The following is a 17,277-nucleotide window of genomic DNA, read 5'->3' as shown; positions in this document are numbered from 1 at the left end:
GGCACAATCTTGCTCCAAAACTATACCAGAAAGCTTTCACAATCGGGATGGCATGCAAGAACAGACAGAATTCATAAGCAATACCACGTGAAATGCCAAAACTGGGAGGAGCTTTGCTGAGGTGCCACTGGCTGCTGTGGGTTGAACTGTGTCCCCTGCATATCACTGTGTTGAGTCCTCCTGTCTGTACCTCAGATTGTGACCTAACTTAGAAATAAAGTTGTTGCAGATGTAATCAGTTAAGATACAGTCAGACGATAGGAAGGTGGACCTAGAGTCCAGTATGACCAGGCCCTGAAAGGGGGACACTGGACACAGGCACACAGGGAAAAAATGCTGTGTGAAGCAGATGAGGGCATGGGAAAGATTCTCCCTCCCAGCCCTGGTTCGAACCAACTCTGCCACACATCAATTTTTGACTTTTAGCCTCCAGAACTGTAGGACAATAAATTTCTGTTGTTTGAGGCACATGGTCTGCAGACCTTCATTCTGACATCTTTAACAGACTAATACATATGCTTACTCAACAACTCACCACTCACAACAAGCGGTGGTTTTCAGAAAGGGAGAGAAACAACCAGGACCCTGCGGTAGCCCTGGTCCCAGCAGGGGAGGAAGGGCGCGGAAACAGTCCGCGACTGGTTCTTACCTGATGAGCCCGGAGCAAGGCTGTTCTCCGGTACATGTAGTCCTCTGACTTGATCACGTACACCATCTTGTAGGAGTTCAGCTTGAATCTACACTCCAGTTTATCCAGGCTATCCACATTCTCCATGGTCTTCTTGCTGTTTCCTTCCTTCCCTTCCTTTTCCTGCTGTTCCCGACCACGCTGACATTTCCGGATTCGCCTCAGATTCCTACGGAGCAGAGCAGCTCTACAGGATCAGAGCTCGCCCAGATGCAACCTCCCATGAGTCCCCTCAAAGGGGTTTCTCCTTGTCATATGCCTTTTTAGCACTTATCATAATTTTAGTTACATAACCAGATACACACACACACACACACACACACACACACACACACACACACATATACACACTTTTTACTTATAGTTTTATATTTTTAAAAATATATATACTTTTTATATACTTTTAGTGTACATATATATACACATACACACACACACATACACACATACACTCTAAACTTAGTTATATATATTAACTATACATCTCTCTCTCCAATGGTTTCATTGTTTAAAAAAAAAGTTTCAAATGCAGAGATACACAGAGTAAAAGGCAGAAATCTTCAACCTCTCCTACCCCAGATTCTCTGAATCCCACATGCCCCAGGAGAGGTGGGCACTGACAGCAGTTTTGATTTTAAACCTCCTAAGCCTCTTGGAATTCACATACATAATCACTCCCTATAGTTCTGCTTTGGGATGTTTTTAAAGACTAAAGATCATACTAAAATATATTTTATTATTCTCCGTTTTTCACTTAATGCAAAGATTTCTTTCATTTCACCAAATATTTGTCACATTCTCTTGATCTGCTGCCTTAACTGAAACATTCCTTAACAGGAACCAGTAAGGGCTCCTCACTCGAACCACGGAACAAAGATGATTATTCGAATGCCTATTTTTTCAATTCCCCCCAAAGACGGTACATAACTCCTGTATCTTATATATATAGTTAAGAGGACAATTCACATGAATGGATGCCCTGGAAGGTATTTAAAGCTGAATTCTCTCCAAAAGCAAGCAGAAGAAAGCTTGTCAGCCAGACAGTTACACTGTTGCTAACACTTTGCTATGGCAACAAACATTGCTTCAGCGAGTATCTGGTATACATGTATTTCTGGAGGCCTGCAGTTCTTTGGTCCAAGGACCCTTGGGGGCCCCCAAACCCCCTTTCAGGAGATCTACTATTTTCATAATAATACTAAAACATAAAAATACTGAAACATATATAAAAAACTTTTTTTCCTATGTTAACATTTACACCGGCAGTGCAAAAGTAATAGTGAATAAAAATGCTGGTGGCACCAAAATGTCCTTAGAAACCTTTATATTCTTCTCAGGCCGTGTTCTGGCAATTAAAAGAGGAAAGTTGAGGGTGCCTGGGTGGCTCAGTCAGTTAAGCACCTGCCTTTGGCTAATGTCATGATCCCAGGGTCCAGGTGATTGAGCCCCAAGTTGGGCTCCCGGCTCAGCGAGGAGTCTGCTTCTCCCTCTGCTCCTCACCCTTCTCATGCTCTCCCTCTCTCTCTCTCTAAATAAATAAATCTTTAAAAAATGTTACCTGATATAATCCACATTAAAAACTTTCTGGAATATTCAGTCTCTAAGAAAATCTTTAAAAAAAAAATGAGGAAAGCTGGTTTCACTTAAGAATGTACATGATGGGGGCACCTGGGTGGCTCAGTCAGTTAAGTGTTCAACTCTTGGTTTCAGCTCAGGTCATGATCTCAGGGTGAATCAGCACAGAGTCTGTTTAAGTTTCTCTCTCCCTCTGCTTCAGCTCCTCCCCGCAGCCCTCTCTCTCAAATAAAAAAATCTTTTTTTAAAAAAAGACTTTATTTACTTATTTGCCAGAGAGAGAGAGAGAGAGCACAAGCAGGGGGAGCCGCAGGCAGAGGGAGAAGCAGGCCCCTTGCTGAGCAGGGAGCCTGATGCAGGACTTGACGCCACGACCCTGAGCCAAAGGCAGATGTGTAACCAACTGAGCAACCTAGGCATCCCTAAAAAAAAAAAAATAAAACTTTAAAAAAAAAAAAAAAAAAAAAATCCTTGATGAAGCAATAAACATATTTTGTCAAATCCTAGTCCCTTAGGATACATCCTTTTAATATGCTGTGTGTTAAAATGGGAACTACACATACGGCACCGTAGTGTGCCAAAGCACTGCCCGAATGGGAAATGGGTCACTATTTTTACCTGAAGGAACAACGGACTAACCGTCCTGGAGTACTGGCAGCTATTTTTTCAAAAAATGAACAATAAAGGGGGCGCCTGAGTGGCTCAGTCGGTTGAGTGTGGGACTACTTGGTTTTGGCTCAGGTCATGACTAAGGATCATGGGATGGAGCCCGGAGACCAGGGCTGGGGCTCCATACTCAGCGGGGAGTCTGCTGGAGAGTCCCTTCCTCTCCCTATTCCCCTCCCCCGTTCATGCACTCCCCCTTCCTGTAAATAATTAAATCTTCAAAAAAAGTGTTACCTGATATAAACCACATAAACAAAAGCTTTTTGAAATATTCAGTCTCTAAAAATGTAAGGGCTCTCCAGGCCAAAAAGACTGAGAACCTCAGCTCCAATAGCTGCTAAAGCAAATTATTAGAAACCAAAGTTATAAGGTAAAGTTCCCATACATTTTTATTGCCCTGGCCCCAGAATGATGGTATCAATTAATATTTTCCCCACAGAATATGAAAGTGCTTTCCTAGCCCATACCCTCCAAAGCACAGGTTATAAATCTTTTAAAAACTTGGCCAACCTGGTGAGAAATACACGGTATGCTTACTGTACTACTCCATAACCCTAGAGACTAAGCCTGTTTTGCTGAAGAGAGGCCTGGCACACAACAGCTGCTCCAATGTCTGCCAAATGGATCAAGGAATGAAGAGGCTGGCAGGACCCTTTTGGCTCACACCCCCCTTCTCCATGTTCTGATTAGAACTCAGTCTAATAATAAGAACAACACAGATCTTGACTTAGGGGTTACAGCCTGATGAGATGTTGAAAATATTTTAAGTCAAGAGTGCATTTTAGGGGCACCTGGGTGGCTCACTGGGTTAAGCCTCTGCCTTCAGCTCAGGTCATGATCCCAGGATCCTGGGATCGAGCCCCTAGTCGGGCTCTCTAAAGTGTAACAACTACAATCAAGAATCACTACATAGGGGCCGCTGGGTGGCTCAGTGGGTTGAGCCTCTGTCTTCTGCTTGGATCATGATCTCAGGGTCCTGGGATTAAGCCCCGCATCGGGCTCTCTGCTCGGCAGGGAGCCTGCTTCCCCCCCTCTCTCTGCCTCTCTGTCTACTTGTGATCTCTGTCTGTCAAATAAATAAATAAAAATCTTTTAAAAAAAAAAAAGTGCATTTTATCCCTAACCTACTGAATGAGCATCACAGCCTAGGCTAGCCCACTTCAAAGTGCTCGGAAGACACTTTAGCCTACTACTGGTCAACATCCTCTACCACAAAGCCTATTTTATAATAAAGTGCTGCATATGTCATGTAGTTTATTGACAACTGACTGGAATATGCAAACAAAGGGGCTGGATGGGCAGAGCACGGTGCTAAGCATGTCAGCTCTTGCCCCTCGTGCTCCTGAGGCTGACTGGGAGCTGCAGCCCCTGCCCAGCATCGTAAGAGTACTGCACCACAGATTGCTAGCCTGGTAAAAGACCCAATTCCAAATTCAAAATGGCTTCTAGTGAGTGTGTCTTGCTTTTGTATCATTGTAAAGTCCAAAAATCATTTAAGTCCAACTATCCTAAGTGGGGGACCATCTGTATTGGGATAATACCTTTCTGGAAACCTAAGACCTGGGATTTCAATTCTGAGCTTCTGGGAAGGAAGAAAGCTACTCTACTACAGCACAACCTTTTTTCTACTTCTGCAACTCCATTCTCATCCTCACAGGACCAACAATACACTGCCCATAAATAGGGAGGACATTTTTAAAATTCTGTGAAGTGAATATAGCAGACCTAAGACTGCTATCTTTTATGGGTTCTTTCTACTATCTTCAAAAGAGAGCTCTACTTCATTATTTTTAAAAAATGTAATTCTAGTAAACTACACAGTGTTGTATTAGTTGCAAGTATACAATACAGTGATTCAACACTTCCAGACATCACCCAGTGCTCATCGTGACAAGTGCACTCCTTAATCCCCAACACCTATGTCACCACCACCCCCACCTCTGGTGACCATCAGTTTGTTCTCTATAGTTAAACGAGTCTGTTTCTTGGTTTGTCTCTTCCTTTCCCTGTGGCTGGTTTCTTCAATTCCACATATGAGTGATATCATATGGTACTTGTTTTTCTCTGACTGACTTACTTCATTTGGCATAAACTCTAGAATACTCTCTACCTACACCCATGTTGTTGCAAATGCCAAGATTTCATTGCTTCTTATGGCTGAGTAATATTCCATTGTATATCACACCCCATCTTCTTTATCCATTCATCTATCGATGGACACTTAGGCTATTTCTGTATCTTGGCTATTAGAGATAATGCTGCTCTAAACATAGGGGTGCATGTAGCCCTCTGACCTTTTTGGATGCTATGGGGTAAATTCCCAGTAGTGCAATTCCTGAATCATGGGGTAGTTCTATTTTTAACTTTCTGAGGAACCTCCATACTGTCTTCCACAGTGGCTGCACCAGTTTGCATTCCCACCAACAGTGCAAGAGGGTTCCTTTTTCTCCACATCCTTGCCAGCATGATGTTTCTTCTGTTTTTGATGTTAGCCATTCTGACAGGTGTTAAGACAATGTCTTATTGTAGTTTGGATTTGCATTTCCCTGATGATCAGTGATGTTCAGTACCTTTTCATGTTACCTGTCGGCAATGTTTGTTCATGTCTTCTGCCTATCTTTTTTTTTTTTTTTTTTTTTAAGATTTGAGAGAGAGAGGAAGACTGAGCAAGTCAGTGCAGCCATGTGTCGTGTTGGGGGGGAGGGCAGAAGGAGAGAGAAAATCTCAAAGGAGATTCCCTGCTGAGTGTGGAGCCAGCATAGGGCTTGATCTCATGACCCTATGATCATGACCTGAGCTGAAATCAAGAGTCGGACGCTTTATATACTGAGCCATCCAGGTGCCTCCTGCCCATTTTTAATTGGATTACTCGGTTTTGGGAGGTGTTGAGTTGTGTAAGTACTTTATATATTTTGGATACTAACTCGTTATCAGATACATCATTTGCAAATATCTTCTCCCAAAACAGCATGGAGGTTCCTCAAAAAGTTGAAAATAGAGCTACCCCATGACCCAGCAATTGCACTACTGGGTATTTACCCTAAAGACACAAATGTAGTGATCCGAAGGGGCACGTGTACCCGAATGTTTATAGCAGCAATGTCCAAAATAGCCAAACTATGGAAAGAACCTAGATATCCATCAACAGATGAATGCATAAAGAATATGTGGTATATATATACACTGGAATACTATGCAGCCATCAAAAGAAATGAAATTTTGCTATTTGCGACGACAGGGATGGAACTAGAGGGTATTACGTTTAGCGAAATAAGTCAATCGGAGAAAGACAACTATCATATGATCTCTCTGATATAGGAATTTGAGAGGCAGGGCGGGGGGGTTATAGGGGTAGGGAAGGAAAAATGAAACAAGATGGGATCGGGAGGGAGAAATCCATAAGAGACTCTTAATCTCACGAAACAAACTGAGGGTTGCTGGCTGGAGGGGGGCGGTAGGGAGAGGGTGGACGGGTTATGGACATTGGGGAGGGTATGTGCTATGGTGAGTTCTGTGAAGTGTGTAAGCCTGACGATTCACAGACCTGTACCCCTGGGGCAAATAATACACTAATAATACATTATATGTTAATAAAAAAAAAAAAAGATTTTCTCCCATTCTGTAGGTTGCCTTTTAGCTTTGCTGATTATTTCCTTTGCTGTGCAGAGCTTTTTATTTTTATATAGTCCCAAGAATTTATGTTTCCCTTGCCTCAGAAAACTTATCTAGAAAAATGTTGCTACAGCCAAAGCCAAAGAAATTACTGCCTATGCTCTAGGATTTTTATGGTTCCAGGTCTCACCATGTAGGTCTTTAAAACCCATTTTGAATTTATTTTTGTATATGGTATACAAGTGGTCCACTTCCATTCTTTTGCATATAGCTGACCAGTTTTCCCAACACCATTTGTTGAAGAGACTGTCTTATTCCCATTGGATAATCTTTCTTGTTTTGTCAAAGATTAACTGACCACATAAATCGTGGTCAGTTTTCTATTCTGACTGGGTTTTCTATTCTGTTCTATTGATCTACATGTCTACTTTTGTGCCAGTACCATACTGTTTTCATTACTACAGCTTTATAACATAACTTCAAGTCCAGAGTTGTGATGCCTCCAGCTTTGCTTTTCTTTTTCAAGATTTGGCTACTGGGGGTCTTCTGTGGTTCCACACAAATTTTAGGATTATTTGCTCTAGCTTTGTGAAGAATCCTGGTGGTTTATTGGTACGTATTGCATTAAAAGTGTAGACTGCACTGGGTAGCATAAACATTACAATATTTCTGCTTCCAATCCATGAGCATGGAATGTATTTCCATTTCTTTGTCTTCTTTAATTTTTATCATCAGTGTTTTATAGTTTCCAGAGTACAGGTCTTTCACCTCTTCAGTTACATTTATTCCTCGGTATCTTATTATTTTTGGTAACACTGTTGTCAAGGTTGTCACTTAGCTGGGTTCTGGAATCTTGGATTTTGCGAGTTTCCACCATTCCTTAAGCATTAAAAGAGGCTCAGTGTACCTAAACTGTTCACAGAAATATGTGGTTTCATCTGAAAACCTGCTTTCTTTCTGGGAGTCTGGAATTTTGGTACGTGCTAGGCAGACAGTGCCTACATGACTATCACCCAATAAAAAACCCGGCACTGAGTCTCCTAATGAGCTTCCCTGGTAGACAGAGTTTCGAACATACTGTCATTTGTTGCTTGGGGAATTAGGAGCATCCCGTGCGACTGCAATGGAAGACGGCTCCTGGAAGCTTGCACCGGGTTTCCTGTGACTTTGTCACACACACCTTTTCCCCATGCTGATTTAGCTCTGTACTCTTTCGCTATAACAAGTCATCACTGTGAGTACGACTACATGCTGAGTCCTGTGAGGATTCCTCATGAATCATCAAGATTTGGAGACCGACACACACTCCTATCGAACCCAGGAAAGTTACCACTGATTCTCGAAAGCTCTCACTTCTCTGATGCCTTGGGGCACATGCTGCAGGTAAGCTCATGCATGAACAGCCATAGAAACTTTGAATTAGTGTCCTCAGTGTCCTTGCTGATCAGCAGACAGAACAACAAACTGAGTAAGCGAAAACCAAGGATCTGAAAGTCATTTAACTTTGTGTTCCTCATCCCTGTGCAAGTATATGCTGCTAATGTGTGACTCAGTTCACTCACCTTGGGAGAAATACTGGTTTCCGTGCCAGGTGCTCACGAAGCTCGGGAGAGGTAGTATCAGAATTCATGTATCGCTCCACATAGTCCGACCAGCGCTAGTGTTATAAACACAAGATGGGGATGGAGAGAGAGTACAAACACCAGACTCCATCCTCCTTAGGTAGTCTAGCAAATTCTAGGACTAAATTGTCAGAAACCCTTAAATTTTAACATCAAAAAGATCCATAATGACATGCCGTTACTTGGTATTGACATACAGCTTTAAATTCCTGTTATGGAACAAAACCCAAAGTTTGTCCGAGATACTTTAAAAGTTACCAGAAGTTGTAAATGGGTAGAAACTGGCTCACTGACAAATTTTATTTCCCCACAGACGGTTTTGTTAAAGAATAAAACATACAGTGGCAAATGTCTGAAAATCAGTATCTTTCACATTAAAATCTGGATTTCTGGCATCTCAAAAAATTTTTTTTTAAAAGATCTGGCAACCAGGAGCCAATATTCCCACAGAACAACCATCTCCCTTCCATGGCCCCTCAACATCACACACGGGGCTTCCGTCTCTTGTTAACTTTACCTGCTAGGCCAGCCCACTCTATGGAGCCGAGAACTCTTGCCTTCATCAGTCCCAATAAAAAGTAAACATGACACAAAATCAACATGATACTGGCCAATGACCTCATCTGTTGTTTCTTATACTTTACGAAAAACAGGAAAGGTGCCAACCATGAGATGTCCTGAAAGATGCCTTTACTGACAGCGGGTGATGGCCATCAACCCTAAGTACCTACCACGAGGCGGCCCTTCCCTTCCACTGAATACATACATGGCTGGAATGGCCTGTACTTGAAGCATCAGGCTCTGACCTGTAATAGGCCTGAGGCTGTCCTGACCTTCTAAGACCATCACTAGGCAGTCTCAGGATAGGATGGCTCTCTAAGCACACAGTTTCTGCAATATACTTGTCCATACCTCTGCTTCTACAGGGTCATCCGAGTTCTCCTCTTCTGTGTCCAGGAGCTCAATGGTCAGCTGAACCTGGCCCTGGCTCTGAATAAACATAAGCTGCAAATAAGAAACCAGGATGTAAACAAAAGACCATCTCCTCCAAAACTATAACCTAGCTGCTAAGGGTTGGGAGGTTGGGAGGCAATAGTTATACAGCTCCATTCACTCTAATTGAAGAGATGAGGCAGGTGCTCCAAAGTTTAGGACGCAGGTGATAAAAAAGGCCAAAGTCCAATCTTCCTACCAGCGCAATGAAAGGCTAGAGCAAAAAGTATGATTTCATGTCTCACACCTCCTGTATTAGCTGAGCAATAATCAATGTACGAGTGTTTCAAACTTACTTTGTTCAGTGGAAAGAAATAGGACATAAAGCCAGAACCATAAAATGTCAATGCCATTTTACCTGATACCCTCATTTCTGGAACTTAATACAAAAAATGTTAAGCCAATAGCATGAAAGAAAAAAAAGAAGGGAAGGAAAGGAAAGGAGCAAGGAAAGAGAAACTTCTTTAACTAAAGTGAAGTGGAAAACATCAAACCCAACAGAGAGCAGCAATCAATTCTACTGCCATAAAGATTACTACCCAAGGGGGCACCTGGCTGGCTCAGTTGTAGAGCATGTGACAGTCGATCTCTGGACTTCAAGTTTGAGCCCCACATTAGATGCACAGATTATTTAAAAATAAATAAAATAAAAAGACTACCCAAGCCATCATACACACCGTGGCCTAAGGAACACAAAGCATCAACATATTAACAAAGTTATCTGCTATAACGGTTATCAATCATATTAAAAGTTCTTAAAATTCTGAGTTCCAACATTTGTATGATTTAAAAAAAAAAATCGTATTTAAAAGCAACACACCGGGGCACCTAGGTGGCTCAGTGGGTTGAGCCTCTGCCTTCGGCTCAGGTCATGGTCTCAGGGTCCTGGGGATGGAGCCCCGCATTGGGGATGGGGGGGTCTAAGCTCAGCGGGGAGCCTGCTTCCCCCACCCCTGCCTGCCTCTCTGCCAACTTTACATCTTTGTCTGTCAAATAAATAAATAAAATCTTAAAAAAAAAAAAAAAAAAAGGCAGTACACTGGTTAGAGGCTAAAACAAGTCATGCTTTGCATAAAATAACTATCAAATGGTGGTGGCACATGTGACTTCCCCTGTCAGAATCCCAAGATTTTCAATGCCGTTATCCTAACGGCTTACTGCACATAAGATCTCTGTCCGAATCACATGGAGAAGATCAAAGCTTACAAGAAGGCTTGAGAATCATCTATTTCAACCTTCTGCATTTTACACAGGAAAAAATTTAGAGTTCTCACTTCTCAAGGCCACACAGTCAGTAAGTAAATAGGACCAGAAGCCAGTTCTGGTTCCCAATATTCTTCCAGAGAAGCTTTAAAAATTCCAACCTGCGGGACGCCTGGGTGGCTCAGTTGGTTAAGCCGCTGCCTTCGGCTCAGGTCATGATCCCAGCGTCCTGGGATCGAGTCCCGCATCGGGCTCCTTGTTCTGTGGGGAGCCTGCTTCTCCCTCTGCCTCTGCCTGCCACTCTGTCTGCCTGTGTTCGTTCTCTCTCCCTCTCTCTCTCTGACAAATAAATAAATAAAATCTTTAAAAAAAAAAAAAAAAATTCCAACCTGCTAGTAAAATGTAAAACATGACAAGAGCGTAATACATGCAACATAAATACAAATATAGTTACTTCCAAAACAGATATGAAAAAACTGTCCCTAGGAGTTTGCTTTTCCCCACCCAATCCAGGATGACCTAGAGTGTCAAGATTTATCCTACTGCTTAAGGAAATAAAAATTAAGAAAATCAAATTAAAGTGATACTGAGAAGACTGTCTCCTCTCTACTTAAAACTGAACTTAACTGCACCCCCCAAGAGCTTAGAGCCCAATGCAGGGCTCAATCCCAGGATCCTGGGATCATGACCTGAGCTGAAGGCAGAGGCTTTTAATCCACTGAGCCACCCAGGCGCCCCAGAGAAAACCCTATTTTTTTTTTAATTTTTTTTTTTTTTTAGATTTTATTTATTTATTTGACAGAGATCACAAGTAGGCAGAGAAGCAGGCGGAGAGAGAGGAGGAAGCAGGCTCCCTGCTGAGCAGGGAGCCCGATGCGGGGCTAGATCCCAGGACTCTGGGATCATGATCTGGGCTAAAAGCAGAGGCTTTAACCTACTAAGCCACCCAGGCGCCCCGAAAACCCTATTTTTAAAAGTACATAAAAAGAACCAAACAGCCCTCCCAAACACAGGGTGAAGGATATGAATAAGCAATATACAGAAAAGGAAGCAGAAATGGGCAATGGCAGAGAACAGGGAAATACGAATCAGAGTAATATAATTTTCTAGCTACCCAAATGGCCAAAATAAAGAAGTTTGATAACCCAGTGTTAACTAAAGATGGGGAAATGAATGCTCTTATGGAAGTGCACCCTAGGGGAGCCTAGGTGGTTCAGTCAGTTGAGCATCGGGCTCTGGATTTCGCTCAGGTCATGATCTCAGGGTTGTGAGATCAAGCCCTCCACTGGGCTTGGGCTGAGCATGGAGCCTGCTTAAGAATTTCTCTCCATGAGGGCGCCTGGGTGGCTCAGTGGGTTAAAGCCTCTGCCTTCGGCTCGGGTCATGATCCCAGGGTCCTGGGATCGAGCCCCACATTGGGTTCTCTACTCAGCAGGGAGCCTGCTTCCTCCTCTCTCTGCCTGCCTCTCTGCCTACTTGTGATCTCCGTCTGTCAAATAAATAAATAAAATCTTAAAAAAAAAAAAAAATTTCTCTCCAGGATGTTTGGGTGGCTCAGTTGGTTGGGTGTCTGCCTTCGGCTCAGGTCATGATCTCAGGGTCCTGGGATCGAGTCCCACACCGGGGTCCCTGCTTGGCTGGGAGTCTGCTTCTCCCTCTCCCTCTCCTCCTCACCTCTGCTTGTGCACACTCGTTCCCTCTCTCTCTCTCTCTGACAAATAAATAAATCTTAAAAAAAAAAAAAAAAAAACTCTCTCGCCCTCTGCCCTTGCCACCACTCATGTGCTCTCTCAAAATACATACATACATACATACATAAAATCTTTAAGAAAAGACAAGACGGGTACACTAGTATATATAGCCTGTGGCTGGAGAGAGTGAAATGGTATTCTCCATTACAATGTAACATTCTGGGGCGCCTGGGTGGCTCAGTGGGTTAAAGCCTCTGCCTTCGGCTCAGGTCATGATCCCAGAGTCCTGGGATCAGGTCCCGCATCAGGCTCTCTGCTGAGCAGGGAGCCTGCTTCTCCGTCTCTCTCTGCCTGTCTCTCTGCTTACTTGTGATCTCTCTCTCTCTCTCTCTCTCTGTCAAATAAATAAATAAATAAAAATCTTTAAAAAATAATAGTAATAAAAAAAATGTAACATTCAGGGATGCCTGGGTGGCTCAGTTGTTAAGCATCTGCCCTCAGCTCAGGTCATGATCCCAGGGCCCTGGGATTGAGCCTCACACTGGGGTCCCTGCTCAGCGGGAAGCCTGCTTCTCCCTCTCCCGCTTCCCCTCCTTGTATTCCCTCCCCCACTCTCTCTCTGTCAAATAAATAAATAAAATCTTTAAAATATAAAATAAAATAATGTAACATTCAGGGATACTTGGCCGGCTCAGTTGGTGGAGTGTGCGACTTGTGATCTCAAGGTCCTGAGTTCATGCCCCACATTGGGTGTGGAGCCTACTTAAAGGAAAAAAAAAAAAAAAAAAAAATTGAAAGAATATCTATATATTTAGTTAGTTATTTAAAATGTAAAATACGCACATCCTTTGACCCAGTGATTTCATTTCTTGGTCCCCACCTCAAATTCTAACATATGTGCACTAGGATACAAGCAGCAGGATATAGCACTATATGAGAACGTAAAAAATGGAAATTGTTTCAATGTTCATCCTGAAGGGAATGATTTTTTTTTTAAGATTTTATTTATCTAAGAGACAGAGAAAAAGGGTGAGCATGGGGAGGGCAGAGGGAGAGAGAGAATCTCAAGCAGACTCCACACTGAGTGTGAGACAGATATGGCACTCAATCTCATGACCCCAAGATCATGACCTGAGCTGAAATCAAGAGTCAGGTGCTTAACTGAGCCACCCGGGTGTCCCAGGAATGACTGTTTTTAAACCTATGGTACATTTTTACTCTTAAGTACAACAAAGCAGTTGAAAAAATGAACTCAGTCTATATAAACCAAAACAGAGAAATTCTAAACCATACTAAGTGAAAAAACCACAATGTAGAATATATATACTAATGTCATTTATTTCATATACATACACGTATGTATATAAAGGCACAGAAGAGGGTCTGAATGGATACGGAGAGCCAAACGTCGCTGAGTTCTTAAAAAGCAGTGTACAATGTACAGAGAAACAAAATGGAGAGGAGGCTGGGACTCAGGGTTGGGCAGGGGATCTGAAGGGCTGTTTATGCTTAATGTTAATCCTATCAAATATATTCTCCACATGCACATTTTAAAGGATCACTGACATGATATAATTTTTTTGGTTATTAAGTCTTTGTTTTTGCTATTCTGGCTGCTACTCTGAAAACTATTCTTATCCATAGGGTGAGTCTATCCATCCCTTCACAGGCCTTCACCACGCAATGTAATCCATTGTTAAGTCACTGCGCTTGGGGATGGTAATTCTGCTCCCCACGAAACAACACACACTGAACTTCTAACAAACATTTATAGGTTTAAAACTCAGAAGAAGGAAAAAAAAAAAAAAACCAACCCTGAAAAGCTTAGGAAATGTCCTCTGTCCTGCGAAGAGTGCAGGTGATAGACTAGAAACTACAGAAACAGCTGAAAGTAGAAGCAGACAACAAGTGGACAATCTGGGGTCAGATCAGTCAAGTACACGGAACACACCCAATAAGGATATGTTAGCTCTCTCTGCTCGGCCAACTACAAACCTTATTCTGGGCCCCTGGAACCTGCCCTTCTTATGTAAATACATACAAGTTTTGTTCATTACATCTCTGCAGTCACAGTACACATAGTTTTATTTCCTTTCACCTGATGTAGTATTTTTATAATTTATGATTAACTATTACTGGCTGCAAAATATGCCACCTGGCATTCACACAATGGGCTGCTAGTAACCATTCCCACAGTGGGCTGTATATCTAGGTCATTCCCAACTATTTGCTTTATTAACTAGCAACAACAGTGCGGTAACGGTGGAAAATGGAACAACCTAAATGCCCAGCAAGATAGTCACAGTCCTCCATAAAATAGGAAAAGATGAAGACCCAGGTGTTGCTAAGTGAGCTAAATAAGTTACAGACCATTCTGCCCAGTATACTCGCTTTCAAATCCAATAAAAGCACAGAAAAGTCTACAAATGTGTCATCAGTAATTATTTCTGGGAAACACTACAGGTGATGATTTCCCCTTTTCTCTGCATTTCCTATCTTTTCTACAAGGATCATGGATTATGTGTATTAGCATATTTATTTATTTAAAATTTTTTGGTGGTCTCTACTCCTAATGTGGGGCTCGAACTCATGACCCTGAGATCAAAAGTTATATGCTCTTCCAAATGCACCAGCCAGGTGCCCTTCGGTACTAACATTTTTAAACAAAGCATTATAATATTTACAAAGCATTATACTACTAAAAATATTCAGAGAGAAAAGAACAGAATACAAAATTGTAGAAATCATATATAACAACTTTTTAAAATATAAGAAAGTAACAGATCATCCATGGGAGAATTTACTTCCACTTTTCCATGTTTTTCATTCCCTCCAGTGAGCTCAGAGGAACTCTAAGAAGTTCCAGGAGTGGCATCACGGCATCAAAGCATCCTGATACGGCTTTGATTTCTGATGGAGATCGTTCCAACAACTTATACAGTCACCAGCATGGTCCTGGGGTACATGAGTAACTCTCACCTTAAAGCAATTCTCATCTGACATGAGTTGCTCAGCCTTCCGCTGGTATGTTGACTCCAAAAGACTCCTGGACGTCTGCGTGTTCAGCTGGCCTCCGGTGGCCCCATTATTGTTTTCTGCCAGGTAAAGGTCAGTCACCTGCACACAGATTTCATCACTCACGATGTGCTGCAGCTGGAATCAAGCAAAGACAAGTCATCAGTGAACCAAGAAAATATTTCACCCTTTCATACAGTCAATCTTCCTTTGACAGTTCCAGTCACTCAGCTCAGAAAGGTTTTTTGGTTGATTACTTTAGAAAATTAAACACACAAAACCAGTATTTCATATTCTTGGAGAATAACTAAGCCTAAATCTTCAACAGTATCACTGGTCCTTGAGTAAAGCTTTCCTATCTATTTAAACGCAAAACTGGGGCACCTAGGTAGCTCAGTCGCTTACGTGTCTATGTTAGGTTCAGGTCATGATCCCAGGGTCCTAGGATCAAGTCCCATGTGGAGCTCCCTGCTCAGTGGGGAGCCTGCTTTTCCCTCTCTCTCCACTTGTGCTCTGTCAAATAAATAAAATCTTTAAAAAAAAAAAAAAAAAAAAAAGAAGGCAAAAGCATAAGCAGCTCATATTACTGTGTTGCTTATTTCAAGTTTTAAGGAACTGTAAAACAATTTTACATGAAAGAAAATTCTCATGGATTCCTGTTTTTATGGTGCTTCTTTACCATTTACGATTTGCTTTCACTCTCATTCCCATTTGATCTACACAACTACCCTGGGAAGGAGGCTGAAGGGGGTGCCCCGTTACACAGGAGACAAATTTCCATTTTAGATGAGAACACTCACTGTGTGCCAAGGTGAGGACAGGGTCTGTGGAGAACCATGAAAGCAAGATCCCTCTCTATATTCTCAGCCTGAGTACAAAGTCTGACACTCACTAGGTATTCAAGAATCGGCTGCTGAAATCACTTACCTAGAGGTTCTCAGCTGAAGGAACAGAGGACTAATTTCAAGCTTCCTGACCCCTAGGCCAATATTCTTTCTAATACATTACTTATTTTTCTACATCAGACAAAAAATATAGTACTTAAATTGTAAATGTTTATTGACTCAATTTCAACAAAGGTCAATCACTACTGACTGCTGGTAATTATTGAGAATATGTTGTTCTTTTCTTTTTCCTAAAAATTTTATTTGTCAGAGAGAGAGTGAGCACAAGCAGAGGGAGCGGCAGGCAGAGGGAGAAGCAGGCTCTCTGCCAAACAAGGAGCCCGATGTGGGACTCGATCCCAGGAACCTGAGATTGTGACCTGAGCCGAAGGCAGACGCTCAAGCAACTGAGCCACCCAGGCACCCCATGACTCTGTTCTTAAACTATCTGATAACTAGAACGTTGAACTGTTTAGAGTTTCCATTTTCACAGGTCATGACTATATTTTTCTTTCTTTCTTTTTTAAAGATTTTATTTATTTGACAGAGATCACAAGTAGGCAGAGAGGCAGGCAGAGAGGCTTCCAAAGGGAAGCAGGCTCCCTGCTAAGCAGAGAGCCCGAAGCGGGGCTCGATCCCAGGACCCTGGGATCATGACCTGAGCGGAAGGCAGAGGCTTTAACCCACTGAGCCACCCAGGCGCCGCCCATGACTATATTTCTATTGTGGAATAAAAATTCCCTCAAATGAAACTTCACTCATAAAAAAATGCCAGAGAATATAAAAAAACATACAAGAAGAAAGCAAAATGTTAACTGCAATATCAATTTGTCTATTTTACTTTAAAATTCTCAAAAACCACTAAGCCATTCTATTTTTAGGAAGATACATCCTTTTTGAAGTGCTAGTAACTATGACAACTACTTATTTTTAACATTTAAAAAAGTCTTAAATGACAAGTATGTGTATTTGTAGATAAATGGACACAGTACAAGGTCAAAAGGGTGACTGATCTGACAGTGGTAGGAAGGCCACCAACTAGAGATGGTTACATTATAATTAGTCCACACAATGGGCTCTCAGGTGGCCAATAAAATAATGCCTATGATAACCTGATAACATAGGGAATAGCTTAAGATACACTGTTGGGGGGTAGGCAGTGTAAAAAAAAGTGCATCTAAAGCATGGTCCATACCACGTAGACACTTCTGGTTAAGACCTTCTTGCTGAAATAGACCATGTCACTGACTCCCCATCCACACCCTCTTATTGGCTATCTGGCCCCTCCTAGAATCTTTGAAAAGGGCAGCCCTATAAAATCAGGGACA

General features: G+C 42.1%; 1 protein-coding gene across 1 annotated transcript in view; it reads right to left on the bottom strand.

Moving 5' to 3' along the window:
* LOC111153299 (SIN3 transcription regulator family member A) overlaps window positions 1-17,277 on the bottom strand; it is a 69,789-nt gene that overhangs the window by 3,096 nt on the left and 49,416 nt on the right. The window contains exons 17-20 of the mRNA XM_022512236.1: window positions 15,030-15,203; window positions 9,076-9,168; window positions 8,104-8,198; window positions 650-857 (exon numbers count right to left, since the gene is read on the bottom strand). Coding sequence (XP_022367944.1) covers window positions 650-857; window positions 8,104-8,198; window positions 9,076-9,168; window positions 15,030-15,203 — 570 coding nt within the window. The remainder of the gene's footprint in view (window positions 1-649; window positions 858-8,103; window positions 8,199-9,075; window positions 9,169-15,029; window positions 15,204-17,277) is intronic.

The sequence above is a fragment of the Enhydra lutris genome, unplaced genomic scaffold (assembly GCF_002288905.1).
Source record: "Enhydra lutris kenyoni isolate GAN:26980312 unplaced genomic scaffold, ASM228890v2 scaffoldscaffold31, whole genome shotgun sequence".
NCBI classification, from domain to species: domain Eukaryota; kingdom Metazoa; phylum Chordata; class Mammalia; order Carnivora; family Mustelidae; genus Enhydra; species Enhydra lutris.
The sequence above is the reverse complement of the archived record's forward strand: the minus strand, read 5'-3'. Positions and strand labels throughout refer to the sequence as shown.